The following is a 21,516-nucleotide window of genomic DNA, read 5'->3' on the forward strand; positions in this document are numbered from 1 at the left end:
GCTGGGGCCCCCCAAACACACGGTTTCCATGTCGGACAGGCCGGCATGGAAACCATGCTGGAAACCGTGCATCGTAATCCCAAAGGTGGAAAGGAAAAAACTAAATGCGGCTGACCACGGTTCAGCACCTCAGTTTCAAAGTAAATAAGTTAGTAAATTGTCTGTGCAACCACATCCGGAGTTTGCCGCACTTTCACTCCACTGAGAGCCAGATAAATCAGTTCACAAGAAGGATGGTGCACCAGAATGAAGTCAGTGAGCTTCCAATGTATTCCAAAAATATATCCTTTATTGTTTTTTTCGTTTTAAAAATCTGGACATCAGTCAACGCGTTTCGTTCCGATTGGAACTTCGTCAGGGCGTAAATCGTAAGTTAGATGTGAAAGTACCACAGGCTTTCAAGCGGATACAAATAGACGTTGACCCCGGTCCTCCGTATTCACCGGGAGGTTAGATCACAAAACACAAATCGCTCTAAATATTTCAAGGTCCAAAGGCCAAAGTAGCGGCCAACATTCCTCCGTAATCACCAGGAGGCTAAATCCCAACAGCACACATCACACGGGATAATTCAAAGTCCAAGGGCCAAAGTAGCGGCCAACAGTCCTGGTCAATGTCGACGGTCTCTGTGGCGGTCCCGCATCCGGACTTTTGAAAAGGCCCTTGGTCTTTGAATTATCCCGTGTGATGTTGGGATTTAGCCTCCTGGTGATTCCGGAGGATTGTTGGCCGCTACTTCGGCCTTTGGACCTTGAAATATTTAGAGCGATTTGTGTTTTGTGATCTAACCTCGCGGTGAATACGGAGGACCGGGGTCAACGTCTATTTGTATCCGCTTGAAAGCCTGTGGTACTTTCACATCTAACTTACGATTTATGCCCTGACGAAGTTCCAATCGGAACGAAACGCGTTGGCTGATTTACAAATTTTTAAAACGAAAAAACAATAAAGGATATGTTTTTGGAATACATTGGAAGCTCACTGACTTCATTCTGGTGCACCATCCTTCTCCTTGTGAAGCAAAGGTGGAAAGGCTCGCCCTTTAGGATTACGGGCCGGTTCCAACTGCCCGACTGACTCCTTGAGCCCAACAGAACCCAGCTGGAATGAGCGGCCAGTTTCAATTCCGACCGGCTGCATCTTTATCAGCCGGTCGGAATTGAACCAACGATGGTGGTCGGAAAGCCGCAGACCGATGGTTGGAGGCTTTCCGATCGCCATCGTAATAGGCGCCAAAGTGTCAAGTTAACATGTATCTTCCTAGTCTGATAACCCATGGAATGTATGTTTGTCCTGACCACTAGCTTGGGGAATTTTGCAAATGTCATTATGAAGACATCTGCCCAGGTCTCAGGTTCAATGGACCAAGCATACATCCAAAGATCCCTTTTTTTAGAGACCACATATAAAAAAATAGAGACCTGCTATACTTGGTAGGCTGAAAGACAGAGTCTTCAGTCATACTTGTTCATCATGGTCAATGAACGCATAGGCCTCAACCAACACAGAGACTTGTTTCTACGGCTAATTGGTAATTTGTAGTGTAGACAGCCTGTTCTTCCCCATTTGTTGAATCTCCAGTAAGAATTCCCCTCAGGAATGTCCCAGTTGTTTTGTGCTCCAAAACAATCCTGTCTTTTGGCCACATTGCAGCAGATGAGTTCTGATTGGAAGAGGAAAAGGAGGTTCCAAAGAATGTCTTCCGAATCTGCTGTTAGACTGTCCACATGTGGTGCAGAGTGTCTATGCCTCTGAGTCCTTCATTCGCAGTTCAGCCTATATTTGTAAATGCTGAATATTCACTTGACCGCTATTTGTCATTACAAAGTTACTTTTTCTTGAAATTTGCTTACCATTAACTGTTCTCGTACATTTGTTTTACATGAGGCATTAACGTGTTTACCTAAAACTCGCCTGGCCCTTGAAGGAAGTCTAGTGTTTCTGTCACTCATTCCTGCTATATCCCCTGAATTAAAGTCATCTGTGAATGTGTTAAACACTCTGGCAGTGTTCTTTTCTTTTTTAAATGTTGGCTTGCTCTCTCTCTTTCCTGTGTTCCTTCAACCCCTCTGTATCTACCAAGATGCCAATCTCGTGTTCCCATTATTCCTTCCTATGGGCATATTCATAGTCCAGTTAGAGAAAACTATTCTGACAGATGTCTAGGAATTTATAACCTCATAAACAGCTTATCAACAACATCATGTTCAAGCATTTCATTCTTTGGCCATTTATGTTTGAAAACGTTTCAAATCACTTGAGACTATTGGGGTTATAATTTATGTACGCTGCATCGTAATTTCAGCTGGCATTCCCTCATCTTTCCATTTAGGCACATACTGTGGCTCTCCATGTGACACTGTGGTAATGGTGCATATTGATTTGTTACATTTTAGAAGAATGGAGGCTGTCAAAGGATGATTTGTGCCAATTGCTTACTCAATTTCTGCTGGACCTGTTCTCTTCCTCTTAATCCACACACCATATTTATAGGGGAGACCTCACCTAGAAAGAAATGCTCCTGCAAGTAAGTATGCTTTGTGTACTTTATGAATTTACATTCTAAGCATAAACAAACAATATTTTGTTAGGCATACAGTCTGAGTTTTTGTGTGTGTGCATGCACGCACGCACGCACATGTGTCTGAATGTGCTTGCACGTGTGTGTGCAGGTGTATTGGTGTCAGTGGGTGGTTGGAGACTGGATCCCTTTTATGCTTTTAATTGTGGGAGCAGATGGTGGGTGGTCTGTCAAGCCCGACTAACACCTTAACTAAAATAATGGATCTGAGAAAGAAAACTCTTTTCCAGTCACAAATAAACTTGCACCCATAAAATCGTTTTACTTGCGTATGCTCAAAATGCACGAGATGCGGCTTGCATAACCTACATTTCTTGTGAGTAACTTACATTGCATTTATGGGTATCAAAAGGTTGATATTGCAAATTTGCCAACTTAGCTTATGCGAAATGGAATGGCCAACGTCAGGCCTCATTGACCCATTCCAGTACAATTATGGCTCAACTCCATCAACATGTTCCACCATTGTTAACTGTGTCAAGTCCCGTGAATTTTTATGCTGAACAAAAACCTGACCCTTCATGCTCACATTATTTGCTTAGCCGGGGCCTACAGTTTAAGATCAGACTCCTAAGAGGAATTACACCTTTCATTCCAGAGGAAGATTTAAAATCTGTTGCACAGGCCCGAGTATCATCCAGGATTGGGGTAGGAAACTTCCTACTGACAGATATTCCCAAACGTCCCTTGATCCCCTTGAAAACTGCCCTGCATGCAGCTGCAAGTCAAGTTTCAGGAACACAATAGTCTTAGCACACTTCACCAGTTTGAATCACCTTCAAAATAGCTCCCCATTGAAGCCTAGAGCAGCGGTACTTAACTCTCTGACTTCTGTGGACCCCCACTCTATCAACACTGGAATCCGGGGAGCCCCACTGAGTCACAATTGGATGGAAGCTGGGGACCCCCAGCTTAAGCAATTTCTATGATGTGAACCTCAAAACACAAACATAATACAAAAACAAGCATACACCAAAGAATCCTCAAATATTGAAATATTTTGTTGAATTCACAATGAAATATAATAGACGTTTTCACATTTTCAGTTTTGTTTATGTATAAATACTTTATTACTTTTGGTTTATTAATTGTAATATGATTTAATTTTGTAAAACAGTTGCAGACCCCCAGAACAGGCCTATGGGACCCTCAGGGTCTCCGGACCACAGCTTAATAACCAATGGCCTAGAGCATTTTTAAAATGTAAACCAACATACATGTTGACTATATCTCCTTAATTGTAATCCTGGCAGTACTTGTCCCACAAACCTACCCCTGCAGGATCATTCTTGAAGCACCAGCCTCCAAGACAAAAATAACTCTTGAAACATGCCTTTGCAAGGAGCACACCCATGGTATGGACCTCCATCTTTCCTGCCATCAGAGCCAATCACAGCCCCATTGGAATTCAAAGGCTGTTGTAGCAAGCTCCCTGTAAGGTCATTTAGAGTGCGTAGAGCAAGAGTACCCCTGTAAATAGACAGTGTTTCTGCCCCACCCAACTGGTGGTTGCCCCACTCTATTTACAGGAGGGGCATCAGCTGGACTTCTGTTGGCAGAGCTTCAGCTGGCTCTGCCAGTGGAAGCCCATGACCTGGTGGCCCGTCTGCCACCGGGCTGTCTGGTCATAGTAACCGACCTAAGTAGGTCAGGGTGGCCAGGCAGGTAACCGACACTGTATTTCCCTGGCTGGGGCTCCATGATGTCTATGCCACGTATATTCCTACAAAGAAAGCTCAATAACTCCGCTGTGACCTTCAACTTACATTCCTTATCTTTCAGGACCGAATGGTTAAGATTCCAGACAAATTTCCTTTCTCTCTTTTGATTTGTGGATATTTCACCGCAGGACAAACACCTACACACTTGACGGTGTGTTTGCCCCGCGGTGATTGCTTTTTTTTTCTTCCACGGGGGCTGCCCCCAAATCCACCCCGCTACCCTCACTCCCCACCCTGCCCAAGGACATTTGGCAACCTCCGAATGCAGCGCTGTTTAATTGGGCACTGCATTGCAGGTGGAGAAATGGTCTTGGGCAAAATAAACGCTGCCAAATGTCACTTCTACTGGAACATCATCTGATAATTTATTATTAAAGTTTTGGAAGACAATAGTGAACATACATGCATGGGATGCCCCCCATACAGGTTCCTTTGTCCATACTGTGCCTCATCAACTCCCAGATCCGGTCGTTGGTGTGGGGGACCTCGATACCCCGACAGGCCACATCCAAACTCATGGCACGCCATTCCTTCGGAGGCTTGGGCCTCCTGTCTGTAGAGCGCTATGCCCTGGCCCTCCAGCTCTCCCAACTGGCATACTTGCTCCCTGGTATCCCAGACCCACCACATTGGGATCATATTGAACGATCGCTACTCCCTGGAGGCAAGGGACTTGCCATTCTTTATGGGGACTGTGCCTGTCAATCGCGCCTCTCACATCCTGTACTCCATGCCACGTACAAGGCCTCGATGCGTGCCCACTACCTACTCGGGGGTAGACCCACGACTACGTGACAAGGCACCTTTGTGGGGCAATGATAGTACATGCATTGACGGCTGGATCCTATGCTGGACCAATTGGAGAGAAGCTGGCATTCCCACCTTTGACAAAATCCTGCTTGCAGGTGACCCAAAACCATCCGCCCAGCTGAGAGAGGAATTCAGCCTCCACCCGCAGCAAACCTGGCGCTACATGCAACTGCAGCACTGTCTGAGACGCTGCTTGGTTCCTCGCCCCTGGTCCTTACAGTCTTTACATCTGGTGACCTATCTGAACATGTGGAGATGCTATTAGGGAGTGATATCGGGACTATATGGCATGCTCTCAAGCCACCTTTTCTCACAGCCTCTTTTACACACTCTCTGCGCCAAATGGCAAACCCACTTACAGGCCTCGTACGAGAACGAAGACTGGGCGGGCATGCTGGAACCCCTGGATAAGGGCACAAGAGAGGCCCGTCTGAAGTTCTGCCTTCTCAAAGTGCTCCACGACTGGCATTGGTCACTGACAAAACTGAACAAAGCAGGACTCCTTCCCCACGCGAACTGCTGGCGGTGCACAAACGCCCAAGGTGACATAGCACACATCATCTGCGAGTGCCCTTCGATTCAACCCTTCTAGTCGCATATTGGAACAGGCCTGGGTGCCTCCATGCCACTACACCTCCCTCTCTCCCCCTCAGTCATCCTCCTCTACGAGGTGGGGGACTCCCCGGATCTCTCCCACCTGCAGAACTGCCTCTTCCACACGGCCCTGGCTACAGCCGAGATATGTATTCTTCGCCAGTGGAGGTTGCCCGTACCCCCCTATCAGGAAAATTGGTTGGTGGCAATGATACAAACTGCCTTGCACGAATGTGCCATTTACAACTTACAGGATCAGTCTGAGCTATTTATGCAGACGTGGGCGTCAGTCCTCCGTGATGAGGCCACTGACAGGTACCCTGCCTGGGCCCTCCATCCCCTTGAATTTCACAACCGACCCTCACTGCATTTCCTGATGGCCACCACCTCTCCCACCCCTTTCCTTTCATCACCCGTACAACGATGAGGCCCCCCCAACCCTGCCCTGCCCCACCCCGCTTATCCTCCCATGGCCCCACCCCCTCTCTACCTTCCCCTCCCCTTATCTCCCTGCGTTCTTCCTGTCTCCCTCCCTAACCTCTCCCACGCCCCTTTCTCCCGCTTCCCATCCCCCCATATCTTCGCCACTCTCGTCCTCCCCCCTCACCCAGCCCTTTCCCTCCCTTCATCCGGACACATAGGCTCACAGGGCAGCGGGACACCCTCCCTCTTCAAGGGTAACCGATCCCCCCTGTTCCGTCCCTTCCACCAAGACCCCACCCATCCTCCTCGCAACAGACGTGGGAACCACTTGAACCAACATTGAAGGCCTCCCTTCTCCCTTGCTGTGATCCCTGCTCCCCTCCAGCCCTGCTGTCTGCAACTCCCAGCCCCTGGATACGCAACCCTTCACCCACCACTCCTCTTCTCAGAGACCGCCCTTCAGTACCCCTCCCCTTGTATTCCACCACTCGAGGGCCCCTGGCACCTCACTACAAATTACTTCTGAGGGACAGGCCAATACTGTGGGGATGGGTAATTCCCGGGTTATTACTGGATATCAGATTCTCTTGCATTTTGCCTATCTCTATGTATCCATACCCTTCTCCCTCCCCTTCTCAGTAAACTTTATCGCACCGCTCAGTTTAGCAGTGTTCTGAACTTTTACGCTTAGATATCATAAGGTGTTCATGTTGTATACCTTTACTTTATTCAATAAAAGAAATTTGCAACACACAAAAAAAGGAAGACAGTAGGGAGTCAGTTATGTGATTGCGTCACAAAATTTTACCTATCCTGGAAAAGTATTTATGCTCTGTAGAGAAGAAAGTACAATCTTTTGCTGGGGCATTATATCGTCTCCAAACCTCTGTCAGACCCAAATGCTTGCAGAAACCATAGAGGGCCTGCATTATTATTGTTTCCTTTATCTAAGTGAATAGAACTTCTGTCCTAAAGTCTGGAACCAGTTTAAAGTCCCCCGCCACAGTTAACTTTTCACACTAGAGGACAGATTAAGATTTACAAATGTCAGGAAAGATATAGATCCTGTAGGATTTTCATGTACTAGCTATGGGCGTTACGTTCTACCAACCTTCTACATAACTTCTTAGCTTAAACATCCACCAAGTCAGACCCCTGAAAAAACGGTATGTCAGGTTAGTAGAGCTTCAGCATCGCTATTTTTACTGCGGTCAGGTTGGTGGAGCCACTGGTATTTCACTAATGTGTGGTACTACTCAACTAAGAAGTACATGACTTTTGTTAAAAATACTAAACAATGTCACCAATCTCATTGGATTATTTCCAACTCTGCAAAAGGGGAACCTCTAAACTCCAAGTGGCTCATTTAGCACCTGGCTTATGGACCATGGCCACGGCCTCATCCTCCCTGAAGGTAGACCGCCCTAATGTGAGATCCCGGCCTCCTGTCTACAGGGCAGGGGCGCCTCCTCCGCTATGGCGGAGGAGCGTCGCCCCACTGCTTTTAAGCAGTGCAAAGTAAAGGAAACATACAATGATAATAACGTTGAGTTATTATCATTTTATGTTTCCGGGCGGGCGAGTGGGCAGGACTGCTCTGCTCTTGGAGTTGGGCAGGGGAGGAGTGGTTTGCTCACTCCTAAGTGCACATGACTGTTTGACCAGCATTCTCAGGCCACCCTAAACAGTCATGCACACTTTCCCTGTTCCCTATGCAGGCTGCATAACAGCCCAGGCCCCCATTCCCTGGCTGAGCCTCGAACCAGGAAGCTCATTCCAATCACAATGCTGCATTGTCCGACGAGGAGAGCAGGAGCAGAGATGCAGGACCTAGCGGCAAGGTAAGTCTTTATTTTTTTTAGTGTTTTTTTACATTGCGCTTCCCTACCACACACCCCTGCCCCCATCCCTCCACCTCTGAGCCATGTCGGCCACCGCTGCTGCAGGGCAGCAGCTGGTGCCACTTTCATTCTGAAAGCAGAGCAGTTTGCTGAGTGGGCGCTGTGATGTTTTGGCCCATCTCGACACTTTAAAAAAAAATCTTTACAAAAACAAAATGCCAAAGAGTCAATTTCTTTTTGATGAATAAAACAAAATGGCCGGCTGTACATGTGGGTTTCTCCATTGGGATTGTTGTTTTATTTCCTTGCCAGGGTCCTCTACCAGCAGCTTCCTGTGAAGCCTTCAAAACTTGAGATGGTCTTGAGTGGGCCTGCAGCTCAGTCTGCTGATGGCACACCATTAGTGCTAGCACTTGCTTGTCTTTGAACAATAGGTCTGAAGGAAGGTAGATGGGCAGTCACGGATGCGTAGTGGCCACATTTTTCACGCCTCACTGGATCCAAACAAGGCAAGTACATTTAAACTACAGAGACATTTTAAGCATCTTTGGGGCCCACGGAAAGATGTATTTGGGGCCTCCCATTTTCAGAACAACTTTGAATACATTAAATTATATATAATTAAATACATCAGTTATATAAATTCTATATAATATATCAAGTAAGAGGTGCTGCGGTTATGTTTATTTAATCCCGTCACCTTCTTGAAACCTGCATAGTCACCTAAGCAGAGCAAGTGATTTACCAGTAGCATGCCAATGTCACTTGTCCTTACTCATTTAGCATTTCATGGATGCAAGCAGGAGCACCATCAGAGCCAGCCTGTTGTGGCGAAATGATTAGCAGATAGGACTAACAGCATGACCACTTTGTTGAAAAGAAAAATATATCTGCTATTATTCTGCCACAAATACCTTTTCAGAGAGATTAGGTGACTAATTTGCGATTTTAAAACTCAAGCTTTTTTCTCTTTCTATCTGGTATTATATAATTGTTTATTGGCATTTAAAAATAGTACATACATTGTCACATTGCTTAATGTGAAGCGACACATACAAGCGACGAATAATGAGCTTTAACTTAACATTAACCCCAATAGAGCATTCAGAGGTCAAAGCATCAGTCACAAATCTATACAAGGACACCTAGGCAGTAGGCCTAAAGTACATTAGTGCAATCCGAGATATCTCATACGCACACCATTCTCAATATTCTAATGGTCTCCAACATGTCTCCAGATGAGTTAAGAGTGTGTTAAGGAGCTAGTTGTGTTCTCAAAACTTAACGTATGTGTTGTATCTACATCTGCCAGGTTAGATGGGCTATCAGCAACTGACTGGACTGTGTGTGCTACTCAAGGACCGGACCCCAGATATCTTTGGGCCTGGAGGTCGTGGGCATTAATTCCCAGAATGTGGAAAGCTGGTTTTGGCAGAAGGTGACATCCTGTATCCAGGCCTTAACCAATGGGGCATTCGTCTTCCCCCAGTGCATGGCAACCCAGCATTTCGTCAATAATAATAGCATAGCATGGAGTATATGGGCTCCCACCGGAGTATCTTTCACATAACCTAGTAACCCCAGTAATGGTGTGGGTTCAGCTTGTACCCCCAGGATTTCATAGATCGTGTTGAATATGACTACCCAATAACTCGCAATGGAGGGGCAGCTCCAGGCCAGGTGTAGGAAAGTTGTGGATGTGGTGCTGCACCGGGGTGGTTATTTGGGCAGGACACTGATCCTTGGAGGCGTAGCCTATTTTGGCACTCCTACCACTCGGTATTTGAGCTCATGAGGATATTGTTCTTTTTGCAGCAAGTTAATAGGAGTATGTAAGACCCATTGGGGCGTTACCAACTCTTGGAGGCTATTTACCTCCTCTTTGATTTTTTCACCCATTATTTTTTACCACATCACAGTGCGTCGTTGGAAGGGATCTTTAAGGTCCTGACGAAGAAGCATGGGGAAGCTTCGAAACATGTCGACACCAGGAGGTCAAGCTCATTGAGGCATACACCCTCCTCCCCCACCTTTTTACTAATACCAGCTTAGATGGCAGAATAAATTTTTTCCCAGTCCAGAGAGCCAGGTATTTTTTAAATCACTCTCCATTCACTCCTGACCCTTCCTTGCACACCCTTGCACTACACATAGTAGTCTCATTAAGAACAGTGCTCCCACGTATACGTAGGTCGTAGCACGCCCCGTCCCGTAGAGGGGCGGGAAGACCCCTATGATGAAGCATGACACCAAGGGCCCTTTTGGTGTGTGAGGGGTATTTTAACAACTGATGTGTATTCTCCACGACCGTGGGATACACATGGTATAAACGGGAGACTCTTGATCTATTGTACTTGCGGGTGGATCCTTTTGTTTATGCTGCACCTCCAGCACCTAATATCTGGACAGATTCCCATACGGTGGAGTTGGGTAGGTGTTCTGTAGAAACGGTGCAGAAACTTAAAATGAATCAGTCTTAACTTGTAATTTGAGGACAGCATTTGAAATTGGTCACAACAAAACGCCCACTGCTCAGCCGTAACCTGTGGGCTCAGTTCTGCATTCCACCCAAGCTGTGCTTTTGGCTTAGTCACCGGGGAATTGTTCTGCATGATATTATAAAGCTGCGTGATGGGCCTGCCCGGCGAAGGTTCCGCTATTATGTGTTCAAGGGCCTGTAGTGTAGGTGGGGACTGGGTAAAGTGTTGTGTACTTAGCGATATGTTGCACGGATGCGATGGTACAGGAACACCTTGGAAAAACTTGGTGGGGCCCCCCCATGCGCTGATGGTGGGGGATAAAAGTTATTGTCTGAATATAGATCCGCAAATGTATTCATGCCTAACTGTCTCGCCAGAGCTACATTCCCTTTAACTTCCAATGGAGTAATTTGTGGATTATATGCCAATGGAACAGAGGGGTCATACAGTATCTCTAACCGAGCTCTATTCCACAGCCCCTCCCATGCCCATCAGAGTGTTTGAACGGTGTTTATTTCATTCAGAAGGTGTCGGTATGGCTTATAGAGTGCTGCTTGAAGGGGGATAGGTGTCTTCCGGTCCAACTCCACCGCAACATGAGGCTGAAACGGGATCGGGTGCAGCCAGTAGTGTAGAAATTGGGCCTGCGCACAGTATGCTTATAGCGGAATGTCCTGAGCGCCCGGGCCACCCTGGACCGGGGGAGTGTTAGGAGTTCACACGAAATGCAAGCCTGATTTCCTGCCCATACCAGAGAGAGCACAATGTTTTAAAAAAAGGCTTGAGTAAGTGGGAGAGGGAGATGTAGGAACATGTATAAGAATTTTGGTAAAACAATCATTTTAGCTACCACAATTCTTCCAGCCAGGGATAGCGGTAATTTAGACCAAGTAACTACCTTTCCCTCCAACCAGGATATAGCCCATCTGTAATTCACACTCCAGAGCTCCTGCTCACTACAGCTCGGCCAGGTCCCCAGGGATCATACCGGACATTCTGCCCATTTAAGGGGATATTCTGACATAAAGGGTGTAGTTTTTTTAGTCAACGGGCACAAGATTGATTTAGCCCAGTTAATATGGATGCCCACAACCCTCCAAATTTAAGAATTTCCGGGATGGATCGTGTGTATGTTTTCCACCTGGTTATTATTGTATAAAGTGATGTAATCTGCATATAGAAAAATGATAAGCCCTCTCGTAGTAAACCCCAACCCCCTGGACACGTGGTGTTGCCTGAGTTAGGCATCTAGCGGCTCCATAGCATTGGCGAAACCCTTGCCTTGTGCCCCAAGTAATCGGAAACAGGGGCGAGATCAGGCCATTAAACCGAAGTCTGGCTGTGGGTTTTGAGTATAGCAGTTTAATCTTTTTTTTAAATGTCGGGCTAATTACTAGCCTAGCCAGAACAGCAAACAGGTACGGCCACTCCAAAGGGTCAAAGGACTTCGTGGCATCTAGGAGTGCTGAAAGTGCCTGTGTGTGGGGATCTAAGTAGTGCAGTAGAGTAAAGAAGACGTGGTGGTTATGAGCCATAGATCTTCCGGGGGTAAAGCCCAATTGGTCAGGTCTAGCTATTAAAGGAAGGAGTGGCTGAAATCTATTTGCAAGTAGTTTAGCATACATTTTAGTATCGATATTTATCAGCGATAAGGGATGTAACGAATGCTGCTCATTCTGGGGCTTCCCGGGTTTTAACAGTGACAACATGATCGCCTCTCGCATGGTGGGAGGAAGAAAACCAGTCGCCTGTGCCTCCTCATACACTGTCAAGAGATGGGGTGCTAGTAGAGGTGCATAGCATTTATAAAAGGCGGTAGTGAGCTCATCCAAGCCAGGGCTTTGTCGGAAGGCAGACTAATAATGACTTGTATAATATCGCCAGTAGTGAAGGGTTCGTCCAGGTAGGCCCTATGTGTCCTCTCTAACCATGACAGTTCAGTGGAATCTAGGTAGGACTGAAGGTCCTCCAGTACTGCAGAGGAGGTGGAGGAGTGAGTATGAAGTGGAATAAAATTGCGTGAGATGAGCTAAAATTTCCTGAGGGACCCTGATATGCACTTGATTCTTATCTAAGATTTCTGTAATATATGCAGCATTATGTGGCGTTTGGAAAATAGTAACGAGGGTTATGCCCGGTCTATTTCCTTCACCATCCCGTCTAGCTAGGGTGTATTTACCCAGGAATTTCCCCTCCCATTGTGCCCCCTCTTCGAACTCTATAACCTTTTTCTTGAGTGATGCTAAAAGACTCGAATTCTCGGTGGCGTAGTATTGCAGTTTGATATCTTCTAATGCTGGTACTAAATTTGCAAGGGATTGCCTGATTGATTTCAATACCCAGCTTGTCGAGCTATGCATTTTCCACGTATTATGACCGTAAAGGCCTTTCATTGTGAGCCCTGAGAAGATACAGACCCTATATTTAATGCGAAATATTCTTCTATGGCTCCCCTTATTTCTTCCTGAAACACTGCATCCAAAAGGGCGTAAAGAGGGAGTCTCAAGCTAAATGCCCGTTGCAGTAGTCCCGGGATGGTCAGTTGCAAGCGGCAGGGGACATGGTCTGATAGTGTCCTGGGTAACACCCATCGTCCATGCCCCTATGTCTCTGGACACTAGCCAGTAGTCTAACCTGGACCAAGCGTTGTGGTGTGCCGTAATGCAGGTGCCCTCAGCCGTGCCAGGGTGCCATTGCCACTATATGTCATTTAAGTTGCCATCTGATATGATAGTGTTGAGAGTTTTGCTCGATCTGGGGTGTAACCTGCAAGAGACTCCCATTCTATCCAAGGCATCGTCTAAGACGGCATTAAAATGCCCTCCTCAGATGATGGTGTCGCATCCTATTAAGTTAATTTACATCCATATGCCATGGAAAAAATCAGGCTGGTCGGTGTTCCGCCCATATATCGCCACCATAGTCATTCTCACAGTCCCTAAAATACCACCCAGTATAACATATCTACCCTCTGGGTCGATATGCGATTCAGTTGTCTATACCAGTCCCTGGCTTATTAGTAGAGCTACCCCTCTAGCCCCTCTAGCATAATTAGAAAATAGAGATGAGTAAATACTTCCCTATCTCTTGTACTGTAGTTTGATGGAGGAGGTACTGTCAGCTGTGTCTCCTGAATAAAACAGATGTCTATGTTATGCCTGGTTCAGTAGGACTGTGTGAGTCTGGTTTTCCTATAATCATTTAACACTCGGATGTTCCAGGTAAGGTAATTATATGATGTCATATCAATCTGAGGTGTGTATGGGAATGTATAAGGTTACTTCCAGACTCCGCGATCTTCTCTATGTCTTTGCACGTACCAGTATGCTCTAACTTCCCGCATGAGTGTGGTCCTAGCTGCTGAACCTTCCTGAGGATGTGATGTGACCCAAGGTATCTTAGTACATGTTGATGTGGTGACGCTCTGACCTGAACAGCTACAATAAAAACCCCATCCCACCGACACCAACCCCCTATTAGGTTGTGCAAAATGGCCCTCCCCTTCAAACAAACCTAACACTGTGCCCCAGCAACAAGCATAGGGACTAGAAACTGGAGCTCTCACTGGCGGCATGAGTTCACCGGCTTACAACACTGCCATAGGGCGCGGTGGCCGTTCAATTGAGGAAGGGCCAGAAATCAATGACAGAGTGTTGGGCTGGTCGTGATTGCCGGCTTCATCTTTAGTTGTGTTTCCACTAGGATCTGGTGCCACCACAGAATAAACTTAGAAGTTCATACTTTCAGAATTGTCAAGAGATAGTTGCGTTCTGCGGCACTCCATTATGAAAAATTGTAGTCATTATCATTTAGTCCAGTGTCTGAGGGACAGCTCCTAGCAGTCTTTGGAGCACGTTTCTGACCCCCTGCGTGTTTGGCAAATTTCCTGGCCAACTTGACATCTGTGAAGTGGTGCACAGAGCCATCATATGTCGCCTTCAATTTAGTAGGATATAACAGGACATATGGAATCTCAGCTTGCAACAGGATGCATTTGACATGTGCAAATTCCCTTCTAGCCGCCTACACGGCTAGGGAGAAGTCAGGTTAGAACAAGATATTATTTCCTTTATGGCTAATTTTGCCCCGTTCTCTGGCTAGGCGCATGATGGTGTTGCTGCCTCAGTAATTTAACGGGCCCGGATCGGTCTGGGCGGAGCCCCCACAGGAGACCTGGGACCCTAAGTACGACGGGCTCTCTCAATGGTGAACATGGCTGAGAAATCTGAGCCAAACTGTTCACACAATAGCTCTTCCACAAATGTTTCCTTCTTGGATATTGCTGTAGTTTCTGGAATGCCCGTTATCCGAAGGTTATTTCTGCGTGATTGGGCTTCCAAGTCATAGTTTTTGTCTCTGATAATATTAAATACTTCGTCCATTTGCAGTAGTTGGTCCTTTGTTTCGACCTGGAACTTGTGGGCTTCAGAGTCACGGTTCTTCAACTGATCCAAGCGGGTTTCATGTGTGCCTACTTGTTTCTTGACTTAGTCCATTTGAAGGGTGTGTATATACAACTTGTTGTCGATTGTTTTTAAGCCTGATTTCATGTCTTATAGGAGAGAACAGAGGTCATTGTTATGCCCATCCACATCTTCCCTTGGCCCCTAATCAGCATCCACGTCGGCCTCTGCATCCATATGCCTTGTGAGCCTCTTATTTTCGAAAGATACTTTGGACTGTTTGGCATCATGTTTCCCCATGTCGCTAGACGGGGTGGCCCTAGTACCAGCAGGACTATGGACCTGGTGGAGGATTCACAATACCTGTATGTGTGTGTCGCAGCACCTCCTTTCATGTCCATTCAGGTATTCAGGCGTCTACCTATAGATTATTACTCTCTGCCACTTGTGCCTTCACACACCATGAAGAGGATGGTGTACTCTGCCGATCGCATTGCAGGCGTATAGATTCCCCTCTGCGCCCCCTCCGCTCAGCCCAGCCGTGGTGGCGCCAGAACGGCCTTCAGGTCCCCCCACCCCCCGAAATCATCGGGGGGTCGCCCAGGACAGTAGAAATGCAGTTGGGGTCTTGATCACTCAAGCACAAGCTCACACTTGTGGCTCAGCCTCGCACCCACCGCCGAGTGTCCGTGGGAGGGATCGATGTCGGCACCCTGGCAGCCTCGGGCCTCCTATGTTGCGCCGGCTAATCCTGCGTTGAGGCAGCACAGTGTTGATGCCCTTCAGTTCTTTCGTGCACACTAATCCCGCCACGGAGAGCTGAGGCCCGACTCACCTCGAGCCACCAAGACCACCGGGGCGTCCTCCCTTCTTCCTGTCCCCTCCGTGACAATGCGGCATCTGGCTCGGCGTATGATGCAGGCAATGGCCCGGGATCCACAGCAGGTACGCAGAAGGGTCGAAGCGGGAGGGTAATGCGTGTTGAGCTTACGTGCAGAGCAGAGCCGTATTCACATCTCCGGCAGCCCGCCTGCATTTCGGATTCGCGCCACTCTTGCTAGGCCTCAGCTCCCTCCGTCTTCAGGGCCCGTTCTCCTCCCGCTGCCGCACCAGCGTTTAGGCCAAGCCCGTCCTCTGCGTCCTTCGCTCCGCGACCTCCTATCGGATCAGCTGAACCCAGACTTCGGCTCCACTGGTGCACAACCCACTCCCGATTAGACCCCTGGGGGTGACCGGTACTACTGGCTCTTGAATAAGCAGGAATTTTAAAGGATTATGGTACGGCCGGCAGAGTCCTCTCAACGAGTGGCCATCTTACTGCTCGCCAAGTCTACACCCCCAAATCTCGAGCTTTTTAAATGATAATTTTCCAAACTTTTAATCCCTTCTACTTAGTCAAACAAAAAAGCAAGATCTCGCAATTTGCCTTTCAAATGTGTGCCTGATTTTAGGCAAAATGTTGAACTGTAGGAAAAATCAAATGGATTACAGGGAAGAGCGTATTTCAGAATTATGTCATTCAGCCTTGGGGTGTGATAAGAAAATGATATATATCTTCTAAGGAGAGGAAGGTTTTTGTTTTAGAAGCTATTACCTCAAAGGGGTTTTCAAGTAATTTATCAATAAAAACACTTCCAGAAAGCAGGTTTGCAGAGGCGGCAAGATTTTTTTTTACAGTAGGGGATCACAATAAAAAGACACCAAAAGTAGTGCATTCATTGCAAACTATATGTGGCTAAAATGTCTGTTACACAAAGTAGCAGACTTAGACCTCCTCTAACTACGGACTTCCTTTTGGTATTAACAGTGCAGTGAGGCGGGAGGCAGTAGTTTCCCTAGCAGCTGGCGACTGAGTCACTGGCACCAGACACAGCAGGAGGAGGCAATAGAGGGCAAAGCTAGCACAATGGTGTACACATCTGACAGGTTACCCAAGAGTAATTACCCTAGCTTTTTAGTGGCCACTGCTCACCTCCCTTGCAAGTTTCTCATACCTGCCGGGCAATGCCAGGCCTTTTATTCCTTATTTAGCCCTTGATTCTTCCCCGTAGGGTCCTGCTCCAGCATCAATAGTATGAGGTAAGGTAGATGGAATTGGGGTGGGGTGGATTGGATTAGAGTAGGGTGGTTTAGAGTGGGGTGAATTAGATTGGAGTGGGGCGGATTGGAGTGGGGTGGATTGGAGTGTGGTGGGCTGGATGGATTGGATTGAGTGGGATGGACTTGATTGGGGTAGTTTGGGGTGGATTGAAGTAGAGTGGGGTGGATCGGACTACAGAGGAGTGGGGTGGATTAGATTGGAGTGGGGTAAAATGAAATCGGGTGTATTGGGGTGGGGTGGAGTGGGAAAGATTGTATTTGGCTGGATTGAGGTGGATTGGTGTGGGGTGGATTGGAGTAGACTGGATTGGATTGGGTGAGGTGGATTGGAGTGGGGCGTACTGCAGTGGGGCAGATTGTTTTGGTTTGGGCTGGGACAGATTGCTTGGTTTGGAGTGGGTCAGATTGTTTTGGATTGGAATGGGGCTGATAGTTTTGGACTGGAGTAGGGTAGATTGCTTTGGATTTGGAGTTGGGCAGATTGGAGTGGGCCGATTGGAGTGGGCAGGTTGTTTTGGATTAGAGTTGGGCAGATTGTTTTGGATTGGAGTGGGGCAGATTGAAGTGTGATGATTTGGAGTGGGGGCAGATTGAGTGGAGTATTTTTGATTGGACTGGATTTGGATAGATTGGGTGTGTGTGGGGTGAATTGTATTAGAGTGAGGTGGATTGGAATGGGGTGAATTGGGATGGAGTAGGTAGATTAGGTGAGGTGGTTTGGATTGGAGTGGGGCAGATTGTTTTGGATTGGAGTGAGGCATGTCGGGGTGGGATTGATTATTTTGGATTGGAGTAGGGTGGATGTGAGTGGGCAGATTGTATTGCATTAGAGTGGGGCAGACTGGAGTGCGGCAGATTGTTTTGGATTGCAGTGGGGTAGATCGTGTGGAATTGTAGTGGGGCAGACAGTTTTGGATTGAAGTGGGGCAGACTGACTGAAGTGGGGCAGATCGGAGAGGGGCAGATTGTTTTGGATTGGAGTGGTGTAGATTTTTGGGTATTTGAGTGGGGCAGATTGGAGTGCGGAAGATTGGAGTAGGGCAGATTGCTTTGGATTCGAGTGGGGCAGATTGGAGTGGGGTAGGCTGGGAGAATTGGAGTGGAGTGGATTGGGATAAGTAATTTAGATTGGTGTGGGGACGATTGGATTGGTCTGGGATTGATTGGGGCAGGTTGGTGTGGGGTGGAGTGACGTGGATTGGAGTGGGGCTGATTGGGGTGTACTGCAAGATTATGTGTTACGGCATCTTTTCAGAAATCACACATAAGAAAGAAACAATGTCGCCTTTCAATAACATAATCCTCATCTTTTGAGAACAGCTCCCACGATCAAAAACAAAAGAAAACATGAGTGCAAAGTGGGAAAAGAAGACTTGGCAAAATAAAGGAAAGTTAACTATAGAAAATACATCTTTGCAATTTTGTTTGTCCTGCTGGGCACGTTTTTGCCAGTCACTCACCTTCTATTTGCAGGGCACAAAAAGTTAAAAGAATAAAATAGTGCCTCAGTCACTTTGGGAGCCTCGGACGGGCACTGATTAAGTTCAATCAATCAGTGCTTGGTCCCAGCTCCACAGAGAGGAACGGGAATTATGTTTAGGGCTGTCTTGACAAATTAGAAGGCTGTAAAGAGTGCCAAGCAAACCAGCAAATGGTATGCAACAGGCGGGCTCCAAGCCCTTTTTCTGTATACAAGAGTGTCTTGCAAATGAGATGCATGCGCTAGCACATGCTCTCGCAGGCTTGACGCTAAAAAGGGAGAAGCCATATGCCTGGGATGTCTATTCCCACCAGGCAGCACACAGACAACACACAGCGCAGACCAGCTCCATTGGCTGCAGGCCTTTTTAAAAAAAAGAAAATAAATCAATACCAATGATCATTAAAGGCCTAACTAAAGGACTTTTTGGTAATCCTAATGAGGCTGGTAACAGGAGTTTGTGGCTCTTTTGCCATTACAGGTTTCCATATTTTACCCAGAGACTCCTGGTGCTGACAGCAGCCGAAATCGTTCAGTGAAAGTACAAAGCAAACAAGAATCAGCATGGAAACACAGACTCCCACATGTTATTCCTCCAAAACATAGAAAGAGGAGTGAGTCCATCTCTTCTGCAAAATTCCTTCTGCTCCTGGTACCTGTAACTCCAGGTTTGGGACGTTTGGAACCAAAATCTATCCAATGTTAATCCTGTATTTTAGTAAATAAACATGTTTATACATTTCTAAGTTCTAAAATACTTTCATGGCTTTTTAATGATTGTCTAGAGTAATATTCTTGAGGAGAGGTGCAGCTAAGGTAGAATTGGATTCTTCCATGGTGTTTTTATAAGCATGTTTAGTATTATCTTTCTTGCTGTTGCAAACGATCTCCTTTGCTAAGTTCTGGAGTAGGACCATGAAATTTACTTTGGTGTAAGATACAAACACAAACTTCATGTTTTTTTAGTCTGTATGAACTTTTAGTTTGTCAGTGACAAGCGCTTATTTAAATGCAGTGCATGATAAGCTAAAATGCTTTTCTCTCTTAGCTCATTGCGGTCCAGAGATGTGCTGTTATAAGCATCTAATTTGTCATGTAAGCCTTTCTCACAACCTCTGGCTCTCTGTCAGAGGCTGTTTACTGGGGTTTCCAGTTCAGTTTTCATTCTAGATTCATACCACCCTCGGTTCATAGCTACCAGGAAAAGCTTCAAGAGTAGCCCTTATATCACCATTTTTGCCTACGGTTTTCTTCTGAATCTGCTGGTTTTGCTGAAGGTTAAAGGAATCTGAAATGTATGGCTCTGCTGGCACATTTGAAGACAAGGCTCGAGAGCTCGTCTATGTGTTTCTGCTTATTTTGGAGTTAGGATAAGGTGCTTCAAGCTATTTTTTTCATTGAGGGATATTCCATAAAGTATTATTAACACTTGTGGAACAGCTTCGGAGCAGTTCAGTGTTAAACTCGCCCTGTCTGCCAAAGTCAGTAGCAGGATGAACTCTCCTTTACTACTGATAGCAGTCAGCAGTAACAATAGAAAAACATTTCCATACCAGATTTCACTATAACCCAGGGAAAAAAAGTCAAACAAAACCGTCCACAGGACTTCCATGCTGTCGAATGTCAGATACAGTTTCTCCGTCCACCCTTAACACTGCCCTTTTCTTCGTGTGTAAATGACACCCTCCTCTTTAGTTTCTGTGCAACCAATTCACTGCTTCATATCTAGTTGCTTTCTACCTCTTTGATAATGATCACACTATTGCCACTACGACCAGACTCTCAAAATTCCGACCATATGACAGTGCCACATTACTGTTTGCCTTAAAATGTCAGCAGTAGGTTTTGCTGTATACATTATGACTGAAGGTTGGAATAATATCATTTTCATGTCATTGCTAGAATCCAGGCTTTTCTTTACAACAATCAATCTAGAACAGTGGTTCTTAACCTGTGGTCCATGACGCCTACTCAGGGGGACAGCGACTGCTTAGAACATTAGATAATATTAACAGATTAATTAGGTGTATGTAAATAAAGAAGCAGAATTGAAAAGTGAAAATTTTACAATGTTAAGTGAATGTGAAGGAATTTGTAATTGGAGGCAGTAATGGCACAGAGGCGCCCCCAGATTCCATCAGTGATTCAGTCGGGGTCCCTGAATTCCAGTAGTGGGGGTCCACAGAAGTCAAATGGTTAAAAACCAGTGGTCTATAACACTAGCTCTTAAATACCAATTCATATGAAAGATGTGCAGCCATGAGTTCATTGTCCAGTTTAGCTCTGGCTTGGAATGTCTTTGCCACCATCATTTCTCGAGCAGAATATTCAGGAAATAGGAAGTTATCCAGTTAGATTTGGTGAAATCAAACTGTGTAGCTTCCCATTTCCTACATCGCCAATTTGACCCTGGACCTAAAGTAGGCAAAGATACCAGAGCATTGCTACCACTCTGCTTGTTTGCTTCAGATTTCCCTCATGAAAGCTTTGTACTCTCGAAGGTACCTCACTCTACACAGCCTCAAGCGGTCATAAACATTTGAATAAAACACAGTACTGGTATAGGTATACATTTTCCACCTCTCAAATCTAAAGCATTATGTTCGGATACACTTTTACAGGAGATAATACACTATTTTGCTCTCAAAATCTTACTCGATAAGTAGTTGTTATCCAGCCAAACAGACACTTCAGACATCTGCAAGCAAACACATGCTTACCCATCGAGAACCAGCCAAGAAGCTCATGTTCTGTCAGTATCATAGCCCTGACTGATGTCCTGTGTTCCTCTGCAAGTTGAGGCAGGCTGTTGAGAACCTCTAGCACTCCGGCTAAGGCAAGGTCCCGTTCCCTTTCAGTGCACCAAACAGACCAAACATGTAAAGTTGCACCATTCCTCTTGAATGTAGTTGGCCTCGGTCAGGATTCATGCCGAGCGAAGGAAGGCCTTTTTCAATGTCCAAGGCTAGCCCACTGTGACCTGAAATGTTGCCAGACACAGGAACCTCTAATTTAATAAGGAATGGATGTTACCTTCAGATTTCTGAAGGAGACTCCAATCCCGGTAATTAGGGTTAAAAAAC

At 46.3% G+C, this 21,516-nt stretch overlaps 1 protein-coding gene across 4 annotated transcripts in view; it reads left to right on the forward strand.

Moving 5' to 3' along the window:
* LOC146811030 (E3 ubiquitin-protein ligase RNF14-like) overlaps positions 1-21,516 on the forward strand; it is a 172,030-nt gene that overhangs the window by 141,639 nt on the left and 8,875 nt on the right. For all 4 annotated transcript variants that reach the window (XM_085618075.1, XM_085618076.1, XM_085618074.1 and 1 more), the window contains one exon: positions 2,397-2,527. In XM_085618075.1, the coding sequence (XP_085474201.1) occupies positions 2,397-2,527 (131 nt within the window). The remainder of the gene's footprint in view (positions 1-2,396; positions 2,528-21,516) is intronic.

Source organism: Triturus cristatus, chromosome 7 (genome assembly GCF_964204655.1).
Source record: "Triturus cristatus chromosome 7, aTriCri1.1, whole genome shotgun sequence".
In the NCBI taxonomy this organism is placed as follows: Eukaryota; Metazoa; Chordata; class Amphibia; order Caudata; family Salamandridae; genus Triturus; species Triturus cristatus.